The 19,554-nt window shown below is 38.9% G+C and overlaps 1 protein-coding gene across 1 annotated transcript in view; it reads left to right on the top strand.

Moving 5' to 3' along the window:
- The window catches only part of LOC122997365 (contactin-associated protein-like 4), a 72,158-nt gene that overhangs the window by 26,576 nt on the left and 26,028 nt on the right, over positions 1-19,554 (top strand). The window contains exons 4-10 of the mRNA XM_044373451.1: positions 2,552-2,699; positions 5,861-6,064; positions 13,314-13,489; positions 13,591-13,737; positions 15,280-15,547; positions 16,352-16,501; positions 16,686-16,857. Of these exons, the coding sequence (XP_044229386.1) occupies positions 2,552-2,699; positions 5,861-6,064; positions 13,314-13,489; positions 13,591-13,737; positions 15,280-15,547; positions 16,352-16,501; positions 16,686-16,857 (1,265 nt within the window). The remainder of the gene's footprint in view (positions 1-2,551; positions 2,700-5,860; positions 6,065-13,313; positions 13,490-13,590; positions 13,738-15,279; positions 15,548-16,351; positions 16,502-16,685; positions 16,858-19,554) is intronic.

The raw sequence follows: 19,554 nt of genomic DNA, 5'->3' as shown, positions 1-19,554 counted from the left end.
AAAGGGCTTCTCACAGCTTAAAAGCTTGTTGATTTCACACTTGGCATAAATCCGCAGCATGTCTCAAAAGTCCTTCTAAAGCTCCACATATTAGTCAGCCTAGTTTATTATAGCTTTCGGGGAACAGAGTTGACTGCTGAGCTGTTTCATCAGTCACAATTCCTCCAGGACCTCTCTCTCCTTTAAACTCGGAGGCCAGAGTTTGCGAGGCTGAGTAATGTTCTCTCGTTCTCTAATTTTTCCCTCCTCTCTCATCTTCTCTGTTCTTTCTCTCCTCGCAGCTGCTACAAAGGTGTGAATGAGCAGATGGTGTCGGTCGTATATATTCTCCTAATCAGGGACGATAGCATCCTTAACTGTTAATGGACCTAAAGGGACTGGAAATACATCATAGATTTCTTTTTAGGACAGGTGAAGACGCAGATTCTGTTAAATGAACGTCCTACTGAAAGGAAAATATGAGCCAAAAGTGAAAAAGGCTAGAAACATGCAGTAGGTGAAGGTGCGGAGCCTGAGGTAATGGATGTGGGACATTTACCTTTATTGATTTAGTTGCATGAACCTTTACCAAGAGTGTTTTAAATAGATCATTTGTTTTCATTTCTCTTTGTTTTTTTTAAAGGAAATTATATTCAATCAGCCTCTTACTTTGAGCGATGGGGTCTAGACCAGTATTTTTCTGCCAAAGTTTGAACTGTTTTGGTTATTTAACAGATAAGATTTCTGTATTTCTGTTTCTGTCTGAGATCTTTCAACGGTTTGAAGGAGGCGCAGCTCAGATGGAGAAAGTTAGGAGTCACATATTCAATCAAATCTGATTAAAAAAAATCAACACAGTCCTGATAAAGCAGATTGACAGACTACTAAGAGCTAAACTTTGCTTGTTGCTTATTTATAATACTTAAGATTTGAGAAGCGTGTTTAGGGGATTTAAACTGGACACAAAGCAATTGATGCCATTTACATGATCTTTAAAAACTGTATTATAGATCAAGTTTTTCTTACTTACATTTTTTCAACGTGTAATCATCATTTTGTAGCTTAAAACGATGCTTTGAAGTCACAGAATCCGCTAGGAGTACATCTGAGTTTGTGTATTAGATAGTAGGGTGAGTGAAGTAGAGTTAATAAAATTTTCTCCTGATTTTGGTGCTAGTTAATGAGGAGTTTGGTTATGTAAAGTTTTCTTAGGATCTGACCCTCATTTTCTCTCATATGTTATGTTACCAAATTCTTTCTCTGCTTTATTCTCAGACTCTCCCTCCAACCCGGCGCCTCTGTTTTACTTTCCTTCTCTCTCTCTCTCTCTCTCTCTCTGCAATTAAAGTCTCCCTTTGGAGGATTTTCCCTTCTCAACTCAGGTCATATTTCAAAAGACAATACCTCAACTAAATGAGGCGCTGTTCTCCTCTGCCTCCTCAGCAGGAAACGGTCATTTGTGGAGATTGGGACTTTGTTTTCTGACAGACTCGGCTGTTCAAAGCTGTGGGAACTGTGTTACAATTGTCCAGATTGTGACAATTTACTCAGACGACTCAGTGTTTCATAGGAATCGTCCAGACCAGATACGAATTTTAATGGCATACATATTTATCCTTGTTCCCCTCACCTTCACGAGGAGGTCAGAGGTCAGGATCTGCTGCAACAGCCTGGAGCTAGTAGGGATTCGGTGGTTTGTTCAAGGACATTTCAGCTGAGTAAACATCCTCCATTTGAGGAAGAGCATAATTCACTGAGCCATCCTGTAGCGCCTTTATGTCCTCACAGTGCTGAAAGTTTAATTGGAGGGCGGGGTATATTTGCACAAATTGAAAAACAAATAAATAAAGGGGATCAGAGCAGTATACAGAAAAAAAAGGAAACATTGAAATGTGACGGGGCCAACGGAGAAGAAAATCAAAAAACTGAAATAGAGGTAATCTAGGAACGGGCACTGAGTCTCAAAGATATCAAGATTCATACTGGGGTATAATCAAGCAAAAAAGTTTATTCTACTAGAAACAGAACTACCTGGAAAGAATAGAGAGTAAAAGCAGAGAGACTGGGTTTAAGGTTTATAAGGAAAGATGCTAAAAATGGTTTAATATCAAGTCCAAACTGAAGCTTAAAAAGGTTTTTAAAAAATCCCAGAAAGAGTGCTCTAGGATCAAGGAGGTTAATAAATGTTATTCTCTATGGACCAAGTGTTTACCAAGGCGTCTAATACATATAAAACTACATCTAGTGCTTCGCAAATCTAATTTTCTACCTGATTGAGAACCCATTCACCAGGAACGTGGCCCTATCTCCACAATATTCCCTTCATTAAGAGGAAAATCAAACGTATCACTTCTCACAGAAGCCCTAGGGACTGCAGTTCAACTTCAATAAAAAGATGAAAGAGAACATGTTCACTTATTTAGTAGTAAGCTCAAGATCCAGAGGGATTTTTTTTTTTTTTTTAATACAATTATCTTTATGGTGTCTCACAAGCGAAAGATGGACAGGTGTATTGACGGAGAGCCAGAAAACTAATTTAGCTACCGCTGATGGGTTGTTTTTTTTTTTCCAGGCTTTTCCAGGTAACAGTAACGCAGACAGCGTGGTCCAGCACAAGCTCCAGCATCCAGTGATCGCTCGCTACGTCCGCCTGATCCCCCTGGACTGGAATCCCAATGGTCGGATTGGACTCAGACTGGAGACCTACGGATGTCTTTACAGTCAGTCTCGGGTTTTTGTACCTTTCACTTACAAGCGTAAACTGAGATTACTTGTTTCACATCATAAAATAGGACATTAGAGTGTTCGAATTCTAGCCACTAGACATTCTTAGCCAGTTACTAATCAGCTTTTTAGCCATGCATTAAACAATAAACCCAAGGGTTTGTTTTCAGCAACCAGCCCTTTATGCCAAATTTGGGGGGAAACAGTTCTTACAAATCTTTATAATCCTCCTCCTCTCAAAAAATGTGTTTTGCTCATTGTTAGTTTGACCTTCGCTGTGCAAAAATGATGCATGTGCAGAGTTTGAAACTAAAAGGCTGTCATCAAGTTTCTTATGTGGAAACTTGAAGCCAGTATACACAGAACGGAAACTGCTTGAATTAGATTGTTTGTTTCTAGCAGTTGAGGGAGAATAATTAGTAATATGCAAATATTTTTAATTTTAAAAGTTTAAATGCTAGATGCAAGAAGTTTCCTTCTTAAAGTCCTTCCTCAGTGTGTGTGATCTGGAGAAGTAATTTTAAGTAATTTTGACTATGTAATCAAACTCTGTGATGGAAAAAAACATAATTGACACAAATTATTATTCAAAGAGCATTAAAAGATGTCTGTAAGGGGACTTTTGAATAGAGTATATTTTGTCTTGATTTGCTGGAATATTAAAAAGGAATTACATATCTTACTTTCATTTCAGTCTTTTTATATTTCATATTTTTTTTATATCCCACAATGACATTTTCAACTGTCTTATGTTTATGTTAAGTAATTTAGACTCCACCACTGGTAACTCTCTGAGACATCATGGCATTTCCATAATCTAACATGGCATTCACAGTGTTTTGTTTGAATGAATGAATTTGTCTTCTCTCATCCACCTGCATCCTTTTGACATTTTTATCAGGCTGAAAAAAGAAGAAGACATGCAACATGGTACCAGATTACCAGACACCCCTCCTTTTCTATTCTTTAATTTTTTTCTGGTTGAGTGGAGGGATACAACAGTGAGACATGTAGACACTTTGTCTACAGAACAAGAAGGTACAACAATGTCATTGTTCATTCAGAAATCTCCATCTGCTTTTATTGCATCTTATATTTATCGACACAGAAGCTTTTTGTAATATTTGGGGTCTGTTTTTTCACACTTCTGGCATATCAGATTGCAGTGTGTAAATTAAAAATATGAATTTAAAGATGGATGGAAACATGCCTTATATATGTGTACAATACATACACAACACTAACTGGATGTGATGGACAGTGGGGGCCCGACTGGTACCTTCTAGACAGGTGACTAATGGGCAGGAAAACCCGAAACAGCATGAGAAGAGAAGTAAGGACAGAGGAGGAGGCAGAAGAGGACACGACAGCTGTGGCAATGACAGTAATAGCAGACTTACCTCCTGCTATTTCTGCTGGTTTCTAGACAAAGTTTCATTATGTTACATGAATACAGGCAGAGGTAATATGTCTATGAGAGGTCGAGTCAGCACGAAAAGTTAATTATAACTTTGTTGCCCCCGGCAACAGACAGAGAGACAGAGAGTGTTTACTTTTTTTTTTTTTAAATAAAATGACATGGTGATATCAAAACAATAGAAACTAAACAGCTTTAAATAAAATGTTCTCTGTAACTGTGGTGCAAGTAAATCAAGAGTGTGATTGGTAAAAAAAAAAATAGCATTATAGCACATTAGTGCGCTTGTCTGTTGGTTCAGTTTGATTTAATGGTTGCTTTCAACTTAAAGAAATGGGCTTTAATTAGACTCTGAGGCTGCTGGCAAGTTTTCTTCATTTCATCCAAAAGGTAAAGAAGAAGAAAAACACTTCTGGGGCTTTGACTTTTGAATAATTTAAGTTTTTGGGTTTGTACTGCTTTCAGCAATAAATGCCAAAATCCACTGAATTCAATAATTGAAGCATCTCAGCTGACATTTCTAATTTGATGCTTCAATGGTGACTCTGTAGGCAGCAGATTTGTAGCATCAGCACAGCAACAGAAAAGACGGGCAATGTTAGTGTATTATTTTCTTTTTGAATAACGTGAAAGATGCACCATGGTCTGTAATCAATCTGCTTGTCATATTCAGAGACAAGCTAAAAAGACCAGCTTCTCCGAGTGTCTAACATTTTGTTTGTGATTAATCACTCACTCGGCTTTCTTTCCTCTGGGAGTTTCTGCATTTCAATCATGGCTCTGAGCAGAAATTAGATGAAAATCCAAACTGCAGGTTGCAAACTAAACAAATATTTTGTCTTTCTTGATACATAATCTGAATAAAAACAGAGATGAGGATGTGGATTAATACCGTGCAGAATATATTTGTACTACTACCTGTACTATCTTTGAAAGTGTTCTTCAAAGGTATGTCAAAGGTATGGCAGGTATGTCAGAATGATTTCAGTCTTCACTTAACGCCTCCAGTGAAGAAAAAACATGCTAAAGACACACTATATGAGGCAATATATAAAATACTGAATGTCTTGAATGTTAAAATATAGTTTTTTTTCAGGGTTTTTTTTTTTAGAACTCCCTTCAGTTCATTAAACAGATGTTTGTGTTATTGAATTATGTAAGCATGAAAACTGGATAATATCACCAAGCAAAGTTAGAAATACAATCTATGATCTGTGAGAAAGAATTATTTACAGAATTAAGGTTTTCTGATGATGATTAGAGACAGAAAAAGGATTTATTTTTCCATATATAAGTCCAATTATTCAATTATATATGAGGGTATATATGTAAATCATTTAAAATGTATTTCCTACAAGTTTTCAGAACATTTTCTGAATATTTAATTCTTTTTTTATCATATGGTGAAGGTGTAGAGAAATGATTTATGATGAAATCAGTTTGTTGTCCTCTATGAACAATATCTTGCCAACTCTGCTGGAAAGAGATGGATTAGGGATGAGATTTAAATAGATATGTTTTGAGAAATAGCCTCAATTGTGAGAGAAATAACTTTTGCAGATCTTCAAAAGAACAATATAAAGTTCGGTACCTTTGTCACATTGTGCATAACCATAGGCCTCCTGTGATGTGTTTACAGTAACGATTGTACCCCCTACCTTAACAATATTTCCCAGATGATTCCTGTTTCTTACACGGGTACAGAGGACTGAGTAAGATGTGGTCGTGTTGTTTTTTCAGACTCTGACGTGGTGAGCTTCGACGGTCGCAGCAGCCTTTTCTACAGGTTGAGTCCCCGGCCGAGACAGATGACCAGAGAGAGCATCTCTCTGAAATTTAAAACCCTGAGGAACTCTGGGATATTGCTTCACGCAGAGGGACAGAGCGAGCACAGCCTCACCCTAGAGTTAGAGAAAGGGAAGCTTCTTCTGCTCCTCCAAAAAGGTACAACTCTGACCTCCACACACACACACATACACACACACACACACACACACACACAGTGTCAAGATTACTTAAAGTCATGCTGGTGCTGCATCACATTATCAAACAAACTAAGTGAACTTAATTCACTTTGAAATATTGTCAAGTGTGTACTGCTTTAAAGAAAAGTTTCCAAGTGATACAATTATCTTGGGAATCTTGTGTATTAGAAGCCATTAACGCTCATTCCTGTGAACCAACTCTTTAATGGATTGTGCCACCAAGCCATGCATATCAAGCAACTTTCTTTGCTCTGATTAGCCTGTGATTGTTTTTCTTGGCAATATCAGTAAGCTATGAGGTCGCTGAACCTTCCTGGCAGTTTTATTGCTCTCCCACAGATCTACTGGCGGACAATAACATGGAGTTTGCTGACCACTGGTTTCCGTTCTTATACTTGTGTCGTCTACTTATGCTCAGTATTTGCTTTGGTACTGTGGATTAAACTCCTCTGATTTCATGAAGTTCAGTTTACTCGTCACAAGCACTTCCACTCAGCCAGCCGTAACAGTTGTATAATGTCTTGGCTTACTCTGGAGGCAGCTTCCCAAAGTCTGCAAAAACAACTCAGATTATGCCATCAGACTTGTCTTGAATTGGGCTTGAGACTTAAAGGATAAAGTTGTCGATTTTTCTATATTTTTCTTAAGGTCAGCAAATCTCATGTGCAGAGGCAACCCAACAATTAATTGATCTACTTACAAGTATTGAGTGTGTATCTAAAGCCTGATATATGTTATTTCTCTGTGCCTGTGTTGTTTCTCTGTTGTTCAAAAACTATTAAGGAAGGAAAGAACATGTCAGCCAGTGCACCAGTGCGGCTCACTGACATGTTTTTAATAGTTTTTTGGACAACAACGGAGGTCTACAGCACAGAGGAATAAGATATATTAGGTTATAGATACACACACACAATACTTGTAAGCAGATAAATTCATTGTTGGTTTGGCTCTGCATATGAGATTTGTTGACAATAAGAAAAATACAGAATTGCCAGCCTTATTCTTTAAAAATTTAAAGCCTTGCATTACAAACTGAAGCTGTGGAGACTGAAAGACGTCAGCATTTAGGAGGGTTTAATGAAAAACGCTATAAAGTTGCATCACTGTAAATGTAGGATATAGTGTTTTTGGAGCTTAGCTCATACTAGAAACTAAAAGTGAAGATATAATCAGCCTCTGCAGAGTGTTTGTTTGTGTTTCTTTTCCTTGTGAGTTCCCCCAACTTCATGGACATGCAACACCAAATCGCTGGAGTGCTCTTTTTGTCGCTGTGCTCATTTTCTTTTGGTTGTTGTTGTTGTTGTGCGTATTTTTCATGCATATTTTTCATGCTGTTGATTTATATAGAGGTGGAATACTTACTGTTCTGATAAGCATTGGAGAAATATTTCAACTCAAAGGCACTGTGTTCATGTGGGACCTTGCTTACTATTCTTCATGTCAGTTGCATCTAAACTGCTGAGACCAGCTTCTACACTCAGCTGCACAGAAACACTTCATAAGTGATTGTCCTCCTAGCAGACTACTATATTACTTTTATGATTTCAGCATGTGTAATTAAAGGTCTTAACCTCCCGGTGCAGTTGATGCATTAGATTTGTCCTTCCAATTCATTAGACAGTACCGTATATTCCCTTTGTGGTCTAGCTGGAGAACAGCCATGTGGCTGAAGGGTAAAAGTCTTTACTGTCACTCATCTCTGCTGTGCTGAGTTTGGTGTTGACAACAAATCTGTAAATAGTGTGTATTCACTTCATAATCCATGAGTTGGCTGGACTGATTTTTTTTTTTTTTTTTTTTTTTTGCACCATTCTCTGCCTTTCTGTTGTTATTTTTCACCATTTCACCATTTCATTTATCACTTAATATTTTTTTTTGAGTCATAAGTGACCGATTCGCTGCTTCGGTCACATTTCTCCACCTCTTTGCCCTCTGCTCTCCTTCTTCCTTCTGCCTTTTAGAGTTCACCACCCTTTGAATATATCATTACAGTTCTTTGTCTGACTTCCTTTTCATGTTTCATTTTCAGATGGGGTTATTCCTTCCATTTCGTACTCTATTACTCTAAAAAATGTACAGGCCAGCAGTGTGTCTGCCTTGAATCCTCAGTTGTAAAGCTGTCATTGTACAGGAACATGTCTGGTGACTTAAATGTGCATGTACATATAACATTTGGCAATAAAAACAATCTTCAGCAAGAACAAAACACACGCTGTTCATGATTGACACGGATGCGAGATGCAGCTTCCTCCAACAACAGAACACTGCTGCAGAAGTGAAAATGAACAAAAATGTCACATTTTCAGCAAGTAAGCAAACAAGCTCGCCCACCACTCTTCTCTTTATTTTCTAGTTTTTGTAAAGGGTTTTGAAAGAACATCATTAGCACCAAAGGTCATGAATCTTTCTGAAACAACTGAGAAACTTACATTTCTATGAATATGAAAATCGGCAAAATTTAAACCAGACAGCTAGACGGCAGCACTTAGACACACAGCAAAAATACTGCTTCATGCCGGCACATCCCAGTAGCCTACTGGTTAAGACACATATCACAAAACCAATCCTCTCTACCGTTACTTTTCAAATCATAATGATTTTATTCTGCTATTTGAACTGACTAATGTGTCCTACAGCACTCATATAAACTCTTATTGTAGTCCTTAGTGCATTTTTTCAGAGGGGTCAACCACAGTGCAGCATGCCATAAGCAGTTTTGTTGGTTCAGTGCCTTGCTGGCACTAAAGATGTAATACCAGCCTGTCTACTGTAATTCTAGCTGATTGTGCACCCCTTTAAAAGTTTAAAAACATTAACTTTGTAAATTATAACAGAGGTAATTAACTGATTTGCACCTTTACCTGCGATAGATTTTCATTAGTGTTTGCTGGTCTGGCCCCCCCACTGTAACAACCCATTAGGGGAGTTTTGTTCCCCTGTGTACCCTTAGCAGCCTTCAGCAGCATTTAACAGGAGACACTTAGTTCCACTCTGTTTGTCTAGAGCTGTCCAAACTGTTTGAATAAATACACTGGCTCATTAAAATGTATGCACTCTCTCCAAAAGCATCTCATTTCCTCTCTGCTATACATTCATCAAAATGTCTGTTTATAGTTCTGTAGCTCACTGGCTTATAATTAAGCTCAGTTCTTTTTTTTTTCCCCTCTGGAATATTTTGTGAAAGTAAATATACCAACAGGGACCGCACTGATCTTGTGCCTTCTGCTTGAGCTTTTCTTTGTATAACGAAGAAGGTGTCAGAAATATATGAAATCTTTCCCTTCTATAAAATAAGGGAAGAAAGCAGATTTCTAGACATAAATTATGTAAACCAATGAAGTCCTTAAACTGCAGTTTGATTAAAAATCCCAGTTTGTGAGTTTTAATCTCACAAATGGGACTTTTAATCTGAATTTGTTTACACAAAGGCATAGAATACAGTTAATAAACGTGTACATACAGTACTGTGCAAAGATTTTAAGCACTAAAAGTAAAGTGAGGATGCTTTCAAAAACAAGAATATTTTTACTTATCAATTAACTTCATACAAACTGCTTCTGTCTCTTCATGTCAATCCCAGACTGGCTCCATGATGTTGAGATCAGGGCTCTGTGGGGGCCAAACCATCTGTTACAAGACTCCTTCTTCTTCTTGTTGCTGAAGATAGTTCTTTATGACTCTGGCTGCATGTTTGGGGTCGTTGTCATGCTGCAGAATCAATTTGGGACCGATCGACGCCTCCCTGATAGTACTGCATAATGGATAAGAATCTAAACATCTAAAGTGCCTAAAACTTAAAAAGTGCCAAGTAAGTGGGCATGCAGGGTAGAGAGGTCATGTTTCATTTTGTGCAAGTGTGTGGCGTAAAGGGTTAAAGTGAAAGATGGATCTGATGGGTTTATCCGTGCGGTTAACTCATGACCTGAAGGCGAAGGCTCAAATTCTTCCCAGAGGAGCTGTCAGAGGCTGCCTTGTGAGGCTCAGAGTTTCAGGTAGAAGCTGTTGAAATGGAGATGATTGATTTGTGGTCATATTAAAGCTGCTCGGGCCGGGCTTTCAATCCCTTTTGGAGCCTCTGTGTGTTAACAGGCTGCAGGAACTATACGACAGAACAGCTGAATGCCTGAAATGTGTCTTGTCAGGTTGATATTATTTTGTTCTTTGTTCCCTCTCAGTAGAAAACTGAGATCTTGCACATTATTAGCAACACAGAGGGCTTTGTTTTAGCAATAATTATATATACTGTATATATGTATATATATATAATCTGTGAAAAACATCTTAATTATTCCTGTCATGTAGTTGTTGTCCCATACTGTAGCTATATACTGAAGATGCCTGGCGCACACGGGCAATGACTCATTCTGGATACAGTCTGTCAGCTCAGCTGTCACAGTGAATAGTGGGCTGTGTGTCGTGTTCAATACTGCAGTACTGGCTTACCTTGTTATTCTACACACTCTATCCACTGATATATAGGAAGGTCTTTCAGTTGTGTTGAGTCTTGCAGGGTTGTAAATAAACAGCTTAGCCTTCATCCAAGAAGCAACACACTCATGTCAGAAAAAGCCAGCTGTGCTTAATTTTACAGCCCACAGCTGACCTGATCCAGTCACACACAAGGACAAGATGATTGGCTGCGTGGCCTACGAGGCTCCGGTGGTCCCGCAGTTTAGTCACTTGTTCAGTGTTTTAATGTTTTGAAACATGGCTTCTTCAAACACGTTTCACTTCAAACTTTATTTTACAGTTTCCATCTGGAGTTACTGCTATGGATATGTTTAGAGACTGCTGACTGACGCTAAAGTTTAAAAATTGCTGATTTTATTGACCGGACAGCCGGGAAGGACAGGAAAGAAGCAATTACAATGATTACTTAATTCTAGCAACATCTTTTTTTTTTCCTGCCAATTGACTATCAGACTTTTTCCTTTTAATTTATTCTTTTGGCCAAGCTTCTTTAAAAAATCTTTCTCCTGTGAGCAGGTTCAAGTGGTTGCACATTATTCTTGTGTTGTCTGGTTGTGTGTACCGTCTCAATCATTTAAGCTGAACGGAATAAATTGAAAACGCTGAAACAGTTACAGCAGTCTGTCATCTTATAAGACCTGTCAATGTCTTCCAACACAATTTGATTTAGAGTCACAGCGTAGAGCCGTAATGCAGAAGCAGACAGCAGATGATTAGGCGATATTGCCTTAGGGAGCCGTCTGGAATTAACATACAAGGGAACGTGCACTGTAAAAAAATAAAAAGGCTTTGAGGAACTTTTAGCAGCTTCTTGGGTTGTGAAAATAAAGGATTCAGAAAGTTTAAGAATCCCTTCAAGAAGGTTACGTGAATCCAGAGGATGCACGCTGAAAATATAGACGACCTCAGTGAACCATTAGTGATTCTGGAGGTCACACAGAGAGATTCTTGAAGTAATGCAGACATGAAGAGCACTTACAGAACAAACATCATCACTCAGACGGATCTCCTACATTGATGAAGCTAACAGGAATTTAAACAACACTTAAGGACAACTAAAAACATATAACTTAAGGGTTTAAACTTTTTGCTTATCTTCAGGTTGTGAAGGAATGCTCTGCTCCTTATTAAAACATTTTTTTTTAATAGTCATACCTTGGCCCTCCTAAATATTTAACTAGCTTTGGAACATTTTTATACATACTGCATATGGATAACAGGGAGATAATGTTAGAATACATGAAAGTAATACAACATCAGGCATTTTTTCTGTTCACTTGACTGCTAGACTGTTCAGTGCTTAATCACACCAGGAAAAGGCTAAATTAAATTCAGCCACGCAGCCTCATAAAATAAGTTGTGCTGAAAGCTTGGTGATGCATTGGATGTGGCTAGTTTCTTTCACGGTATAATAGATATGAAGAGAAAAAAAAAACTCTTTTCGGTGTTCTGTCCCTTTCGGCAGTGGGAGAATGTATAAAATGTGATGATGAGACGGAGCAAATAAAGTAGCTTCCTGCATTTCGGACTCTAGTTCCCTCAAAGGTCGGCAGCACTGTCAAACAATTCAAAAAAGTTTAACTCTACGTGAAAGCACTTAATTTTAAAAACTGGAATATACAGTATATCTAACTATAGTCTAGCCTTGTACATAATTTCAGTCTGTATCATTCAGTATTGACTAAACTGACCTTCATTTCCTTATTTTTCTCTCCGTGTGGCATGTACAAACATCAGTCTGCTGATCAATGATGATTAAGTACACTGCATCTTTTCCCTTTCTGTCTCTGTCTGTCTCCTTTCCCCTCTCTAGTCTCTCCCTCAGCTATGCCAAGTATCCATCTGATAGATCAATGGTGATTGATAACTGAACACATTTAACTTGGTCTCTGTCTATCCCCTCCTCCTCCCCATATCTCTTTCTTTCTTTTGCCACACAGACAACTTTGTCTGGTTCAAACGGTATCTAATTCATATTTAATGACCGAGTGCATTTAGCTCTGGCTTCACCTCCCTCTCTCAGCAGAAAACTCTGTTCTCTGCCAACACTTTAGGGAGTGCAGCATTTCCTATGTCATTTATTTATGTCTTTCTACCTTTTTTTTTTTCTACTCCCTTTAGTACTAATTATGTGTTATCACCTATCTTTTTTTTCTGGTTCTTTCTCAGTTGTGGATCTGGTTCTGAGATTATCTGAAAACCGTGACACTACGGTACCAGTTCAAACACATTTAAACACCAGTCACTGCCAGTGTAAACAATAAGGTGTAAACAGGAATACTTTGCTTATTTTGTTCACAAAGACAGATGAAAGGCTACATCTCCTAATATGCTGGTGAAAATACAAAGATTTCAGAGTTAAATTCTTTCCGTGAATAAACATTAGGAAAAAAAAACTCCATATTTTATCCGGCTATGACAGAAAATTAGTTTATCTGAATATCTGTTTTCATGCATCAACATTCATTTGTGTTTATTGAAAACAATTCACCCGTTTTTGTGATCTTTGAGTACTTAATTGTGTGCTACATTGCAGAATTTATTTGGTGATTTATAGGAAATATATCCCTTATTGTGCAAATTTTATTTATTTAATTCATAAATAAAATTCAAAATATCAACTGTCTCCTTTAAATTCTGTCATCATCTCACTCTCCTTTATCTACCATCATCGCTACATCTTCCTCCCTCTCTTCATCTTTCTTTCTCCTCCTCTTCGTCTTGCTCCCACGCTCCAGGCAGGAGCTCTTCTCCCGACGGCCGGCATCTCATGTCCCTGGGCAGCCTGTTAGACGACCAACACTGGCACCACGTCGCAGTCGAGCATCACAGCTCTCACCTCAACCTCACTGTGGACAAAAGCACGCTGTGGGTGCAGATCCCGTCGAGATTCACTCACTGGGACCATGATCAGGTGTGTGTATATATAAAACTACTTACATTCACACCTGCTCAGCTTTATTTTTTATATTTTTTTGTATGTTTGTCTCTATGCTCATGTTTTCCCCTTCACAGATGAGTGTGGGAGCAGACCAAGGCCCTGGTTCTCGGAGGTCAGGCGACTCAAACAGGGACTTTCACGGCTGTATGGAAAACCTTGTTTACAACAGCCTGAACCTGGTAGATCTCGCTAAACAGAAAGACCAGCGGGTTACTATGAAGGTAAACTGGCTCACAATGTTCGAATGAAAAGCGTGTGGGTGTGTGTGTTTGTGTTGTATTAAGACACTGTAGACACACAAAACATGTGCAGTTTGCCTTTTAGTGGATGCCACACAGGCCTCCAGTTGGATCCACTGATATATCTGAACTACTGGATTGATTGATTGACATTTTGACCAGAAATTAGCATCATATAGATTTGGATCCAACATTTTGAATCCATTAGCACATTCATAGATTTTATTTTAACACATGTATGCTTATAAAACACAATTATTATACAATGTCCATCAAAAACACTAAAAAAATACAAACATCCAGTCAGGTAACCACAAGAACTGTATATAAAGTTGTTGGTAACTATAGCAACAATGCTTCTACTTGATGCTGCATTAATACATAATGATAGATAATAATAATCCAATTGACTTAACCATGCGTTAAACTGACTTCAAACAAGCTTTGAAAATGGATAATGACTTGAACACAGCCTGTCTTGTTTTGCTTTGGTAAGTGGCCAAAGCAAAAGCTACATAACACACTCTGAGTCATTGATTAAAAAAATAATGAGCTTGGCAGAGGAAACACAATCCATTTCACGACAGGGTGTTTTTGCTTTTGCCTTATAGTTTGTTATCTTTATATAACAGGACATCGAATATATTATTGCTTACATACCAGATATTTACGGAATAGATATTGACCTCTATGTATTCCTGTTGTTGTGCAGTGCCACAGTCAAGATAAATCAAATAATCGGAAACTGGGAAATGCAGAAGACTAAATTAAGTGCACATACATTTCTGAATGTTAGAAGAAGGAAAAAATCTCCTCACTTACTTCCAATTTACTGTAAATGCCCATAATGAGAGAGAGCAAGTTTATATATCTGCCTGTGTGTGTTTGTGTGTGTGTGTTTATTGGATTGTGTCAAGCTAATGTGCATCACTGCTGAATCTCTGCGGCTCTCTCCTCCTCAGTCTGCATTAATGTATATCACTTTAACTGCACCACAAAGAGCTTTTTGATTTGATCAAGTGTCTGTGTGCTGCATACTCCACTGAAAATAGAAACCCAGTGTTCCCAGTAGAGAACCTGGGATGTAATATATCAGTTTTGCTGCTTCGGCAGGGGACTTACTGTAATTACCACTTCTCAAAACTATGAGCCTGCATACAGAGTTGACCGAGTGCTTCCAGTCGCCTAATCGCCGTCTTATTTCTCGCTCTCAATTTCTGCTCCCCCATACTACCCCTATGACCTTAGAGAGCTGTCGTGTGACATTGGTGCTTTAAGTTTGATCTGCTGGTGCTTATTCTAAGCTTGGCTATTATCATTATGGTAATAGTCTCATGCTCTTTAAGGAGACTTGCTGATGAGATCTCTGTGCATCAGGGCACCGCCATGCAGCCTCTCAAATTAATTCATATTCATGCATTACCGTGTTTTCCCTCTTTCGCTGTAATAATTTCTCTCTCTCTCTCTCTCTCTCTCTCTTTCTCTCCGCGTCCTCTCTCCTCTCCTCCTCTCCATCTATCTCAGGGCAATGTGACCTTTTCTTGTGCTGAGCCCGTTTTTGTTGCCATGACGTTCACCAGCCCCCAGAGTTTCCTGTGGTTGCCAGGGGTGACAGAACTGTCATCGACGGGCATGTCAGTGGGGCTTCAGTTTCGGACGTGGAACAAGGCGGGGCTGCTCTTGACCTTTGACCTGCCGGAACAAGGGGGGGCGGTGTGGCTGTACCTGAGCAAAGCCAGGCTCCATCTACAGGTCCACAAGTCGGGCAGGGCGCCGCTGGAGCTCAGCGCAGGTCAGTCTGACCCGTAACTCACAACTTTAATGGTTTTCCGTCATCTGTGATCCCTTGTGTGGCAAAATCTCTCCATTTTGTGTCCAGTTACATCCTATCAAGTTCCAGATTAACAATTAAAAATTTACAGCACAGATGCTACAGATCAGGAACTGACTTGAGTTTTTAGTAACGTAACCCAGCATGAACAGGAAACCCCTTTTCTCTAATTATGTAATTGGTATTTGGTTCTTTTAGTGGCTTTTTGCTGGAAACTGACCATTTTCACAATGTAAAGGTTTATACTGCATATTCATTATCACACATAGAGCTAACAGGACAGAAAAAAAATTAAATAAAATGCCTTGATGTCAGTTCCAACACATCTAAAAGCCAGAAAAAATGCATCTACTGTCTTTAGAGAGAGAATCCTTAAACCAGTGGATTTTGGTTCAAATCTTTCTTTTTTCATTCATCCATCTCGGTAAAGAGTCCTTGAACAACATACTGAATCCCAACCAGCTTCAGCAGCACTGTCAAGTAACTGAGTCCGATCTCTGATGTCCACATCGAGTACAGCAATCATAGATAATTTCCCTCCAGGGATCATATACGTTTTCTCATTCACGACAACTTATAACTTACTTTAACACCCGACCAAAGGCTGTACATCTTGCTATAACCAGCACATATCGAGTCTAGTTTCTGTCCTAGATTCATTGCAGATATAAACAGTAAAGCAAAGTTTAAGAGCACGACATTAAAAGATGGGATGAAAATGAAGACAGTCAAAGGTATGTGCAGTATATCTGTGTGTGTCCTCAGGTTCAGCTCTGGATGACGGCCAGTGGCACTCTGTGGAGCTGATCTCCAGACGAGGACGTCTGACTGTCGCAGTGGACAGAGATGAAGGAGCCACTGCACATGCCAGTCCCTCGTTTCTTATCGCTACCGAGGGTCAACTTTTTTTTGGTGGTAAGAGACTGTTGGACTGTTTCTAAAAGCTTGCATGTCTGAGTGCATGTCTTTCAATCATGTCAACTGTCAAGTTTAACTGTTCTAAACTTGAATGTCATCACTACAGTAATTTGTGACGTATGAGTGAGGATCCTCTGTGTTGTTTCATCAGCTGATGGATGTTGTTTCCTCTGCTGTGCAGGTTGTCCTGCTGAAGGGAGCCACCAGGAGTGTAGGAACCCCTTCAAGGCTTTCCAGGGCTGCATGCGTCAGCTGACTGTGGACAGCCAACCGGTGGACTTGATCATGGTGCAGCAGAGGCTGCTAGGAAACTACAGTCACCTGCAGATCGATATGTGCGGCATCATTGACAGGTCAGACCTAAAAGCATCCTTTGTTTGATAAACTTCATACAGAAATGGAATAGCAAATGCTATGCTAAATCGGCTGTTAGTTTTGTTTGTTTGGCACATTTTGTTGCTATTCTTTCTTTGTAACCCCTGTTAATCTCCCACTGGAGGTTCTGTGAGTGGTTTCCTGTGAAATGGTGTTACACATGGATTTTTCAGCAGCAGTAGGTTGGATGAAAAGGGAATTATGGCTGCAATACTCCAGTCTCAATGTTTCCCAAAATGTTTCCTTGCTGGGAAAACAATCCTGTTATTGTTTATATGAGGTGCAGCTTCTTCCCTCTGGGCTACAATATGGTTTTGCTTTCTTTGTATCTTGAAAATGTGATTTATTTGCCAGGATCAGTGGAACACTATGGTCTCTAACAGAAAGAGTATGACACACACACACACACACACATTTAGAGTTATTGTTCAATTGAGATCAGAGTGAAATAACCACAGTGACAAAACTATTTTTTCCTTTTCTGCTGGTTGCTGCCAAGTCACCATTATACACCCATTTTTTTTTAATGCGCTTGGCACTGATTGGCTCTTTGGCTTAGCGTGTGATTGAGTTTGGAAAAATTTGGGGATATTGTGCTTCAAAGTTTGTGGATAGATGGTTTGGCTGGTTCAAAAAAGATTTTTTATTTTCCCAGTTTGCTTTCTCGCTCTGCTGTTCACACTGTTGCCAGATGATGATGATCATCATTATAATTATTATGGTGATTGTTTGTATGCTCTGAGAGACAGAGACTGTGCTCATGAGGAACCTTTTAAAAGATTGTGAATAAAGGATTTTACTGCTGTGGGTGAAGCAGAATGTAAAGAAAACTCAAGTCAAAAACACCAAATGTCCTAATAGTGAACATTTAATTTAAAACACTTCAACAAAACTGCTGCATCATACATCTGTTCTTAACTGCACTTCTGCATCTGCTTACAATTAGTTTGCGCATTTTAAAACGAACATGGAAAGTAAAGTGCAGGTGGATTACAGTTGCAGCTTAAAGTAAAGTTTAACACAGTTTACAGCTGTGGATTTTTGAAAGTGCTTCCAAAAACATCACAGTGCCTTCCTCTTCATGAACAATATTACATTTTATAAGGATATTAGATATCCTTATAAAATGTCCTTATAAAAATATTAGATAATAGTAGCGCATAGTGCTGGGGACTGAAACTCTGTTGAACCAACAGAGATTTGCACACTGAAAGATCTCTTACAGCCACTGGATAGAATCAATATTCTCAACATTTCTGTATCATCAAATACTGAAGAAACTATGGCCTCGAAAATGTCTTTTCTTTTTTCTATATTGCAGAAAATGTCAAGTCAAACTCCATTGTATCAGTTTAATGTTTTGTTGTGCGTGAACACATCGCTCTCAGAACACAACATTAGACCTTTTTCCAAATCATTAGAGCCTACTGGTAAATGGCATACATATTATCCACCGAGCAGCGTTAGTTTCAATAAAATGTCAAGTTGAAAAATTGATTCACACTATTCGAACCCCTCACCTCCAACCTACAGCGTGCTTTTCCCCAAATAAGTGCCGCTTGACTGATCATATGTACACCAAAATTATCGGGGGACTGTGTGGCTCAGGAAAAAGTCTTGACATATGTTTTGCTAGATATGTTTGCAGATAAGTGAGGCAACAATGGATTGACAGAATTTATAATGCGTTATGCTATTTAAAAGCACATAGTGGTTTTAAGTGGTGTCTTATAAATAAAAGGAAAGTGGTGAAATTGGTGCCAAAACCCAAACTTTACCATCAGACAAGCCTGCTGAGTAAGACTTTCTATAACAGCGAATTTCCCGACTAAAAGATTAAAAATATATATGCCTCTCTCCCTCTCTCTTTTTCATTCAGTCTCTCTGCAGCCGCAATTCACTGACCTCATTTCTCCCTTCAAATATGTTTACCCAGTCGCTGCTGAGCTCCATTCACCCCAGCCTTCATCCCCTTTGTTGCTCCCTCACTCCCTTTCCTGGATTTCTTTCCCTCTATCTCCATCATTTCGTGTCTTTCTACTCATTGTTTCCCATGTTCAAACCCTTTTTTTTTTTCTTTCTCTCCTCTTACTCCTCCCTCCCGACATTGGGCTGACACTGAAAGAGAAGAAGAAAAAAAAAACTGCAGCAGAGTTTGGTCAAACGTGTTTAATTGTGTGTATGTTGGATGCTGCAGTTTCAACCAGTCTGTGCTAAAAAAAAAAACCTACATGAAGTTTGAGAGCAAAGTAGAAACACTAGGGTTATTTTCCAGTCAACAGGAAGACAGCTACTGACTCTCAGGTCATATCCACAGTAGAAAAGACACATATAAACACCCACCTGTGTATTTAAGCATTGCTTCCAGAGCTGGTGGCAGAAAAATCTCTAAGGCGAGCGCTTTCGCCTCAGCTGTCATTGTTGTAGGGATTCATGACTGAGCACACACACATGTAGTTACACCTCTTCACCTCTGCAGACACGAAGCCATGCTACAGACACCATGACAACTATTGTGGTTAGGAGGAATGAAAGAGCATTTTAGATCAAGCCAACAATGAACGAAAGGTCTGTCGAGCCAAAGCCTGATATAGCTCATGCTGTTGTGCCATATAACTTTGTTGAGAGCCATACTGTTGCAATGGGCAACATATCCTCACATTATGATGATAAAT

This window comes from Thunnus albacares, chromosome 14, assembly GCF_914725855.1.
Source record: "Thunnus albacares chromosome 14, fThuAlb1.1, whole genome shotgun sequence".
Lineage (NCBI taxonomy): Eukaryota > Metazoa > Chordata > Actinopteri > Scombriformes > Scombridae > Thunnus > Thunnus albacares.
The sequence above is the reverse complement of the archived record's forward strand: the minus strand, read 5'-3'. Positions and strand labels throughout refer to the sequence as shown.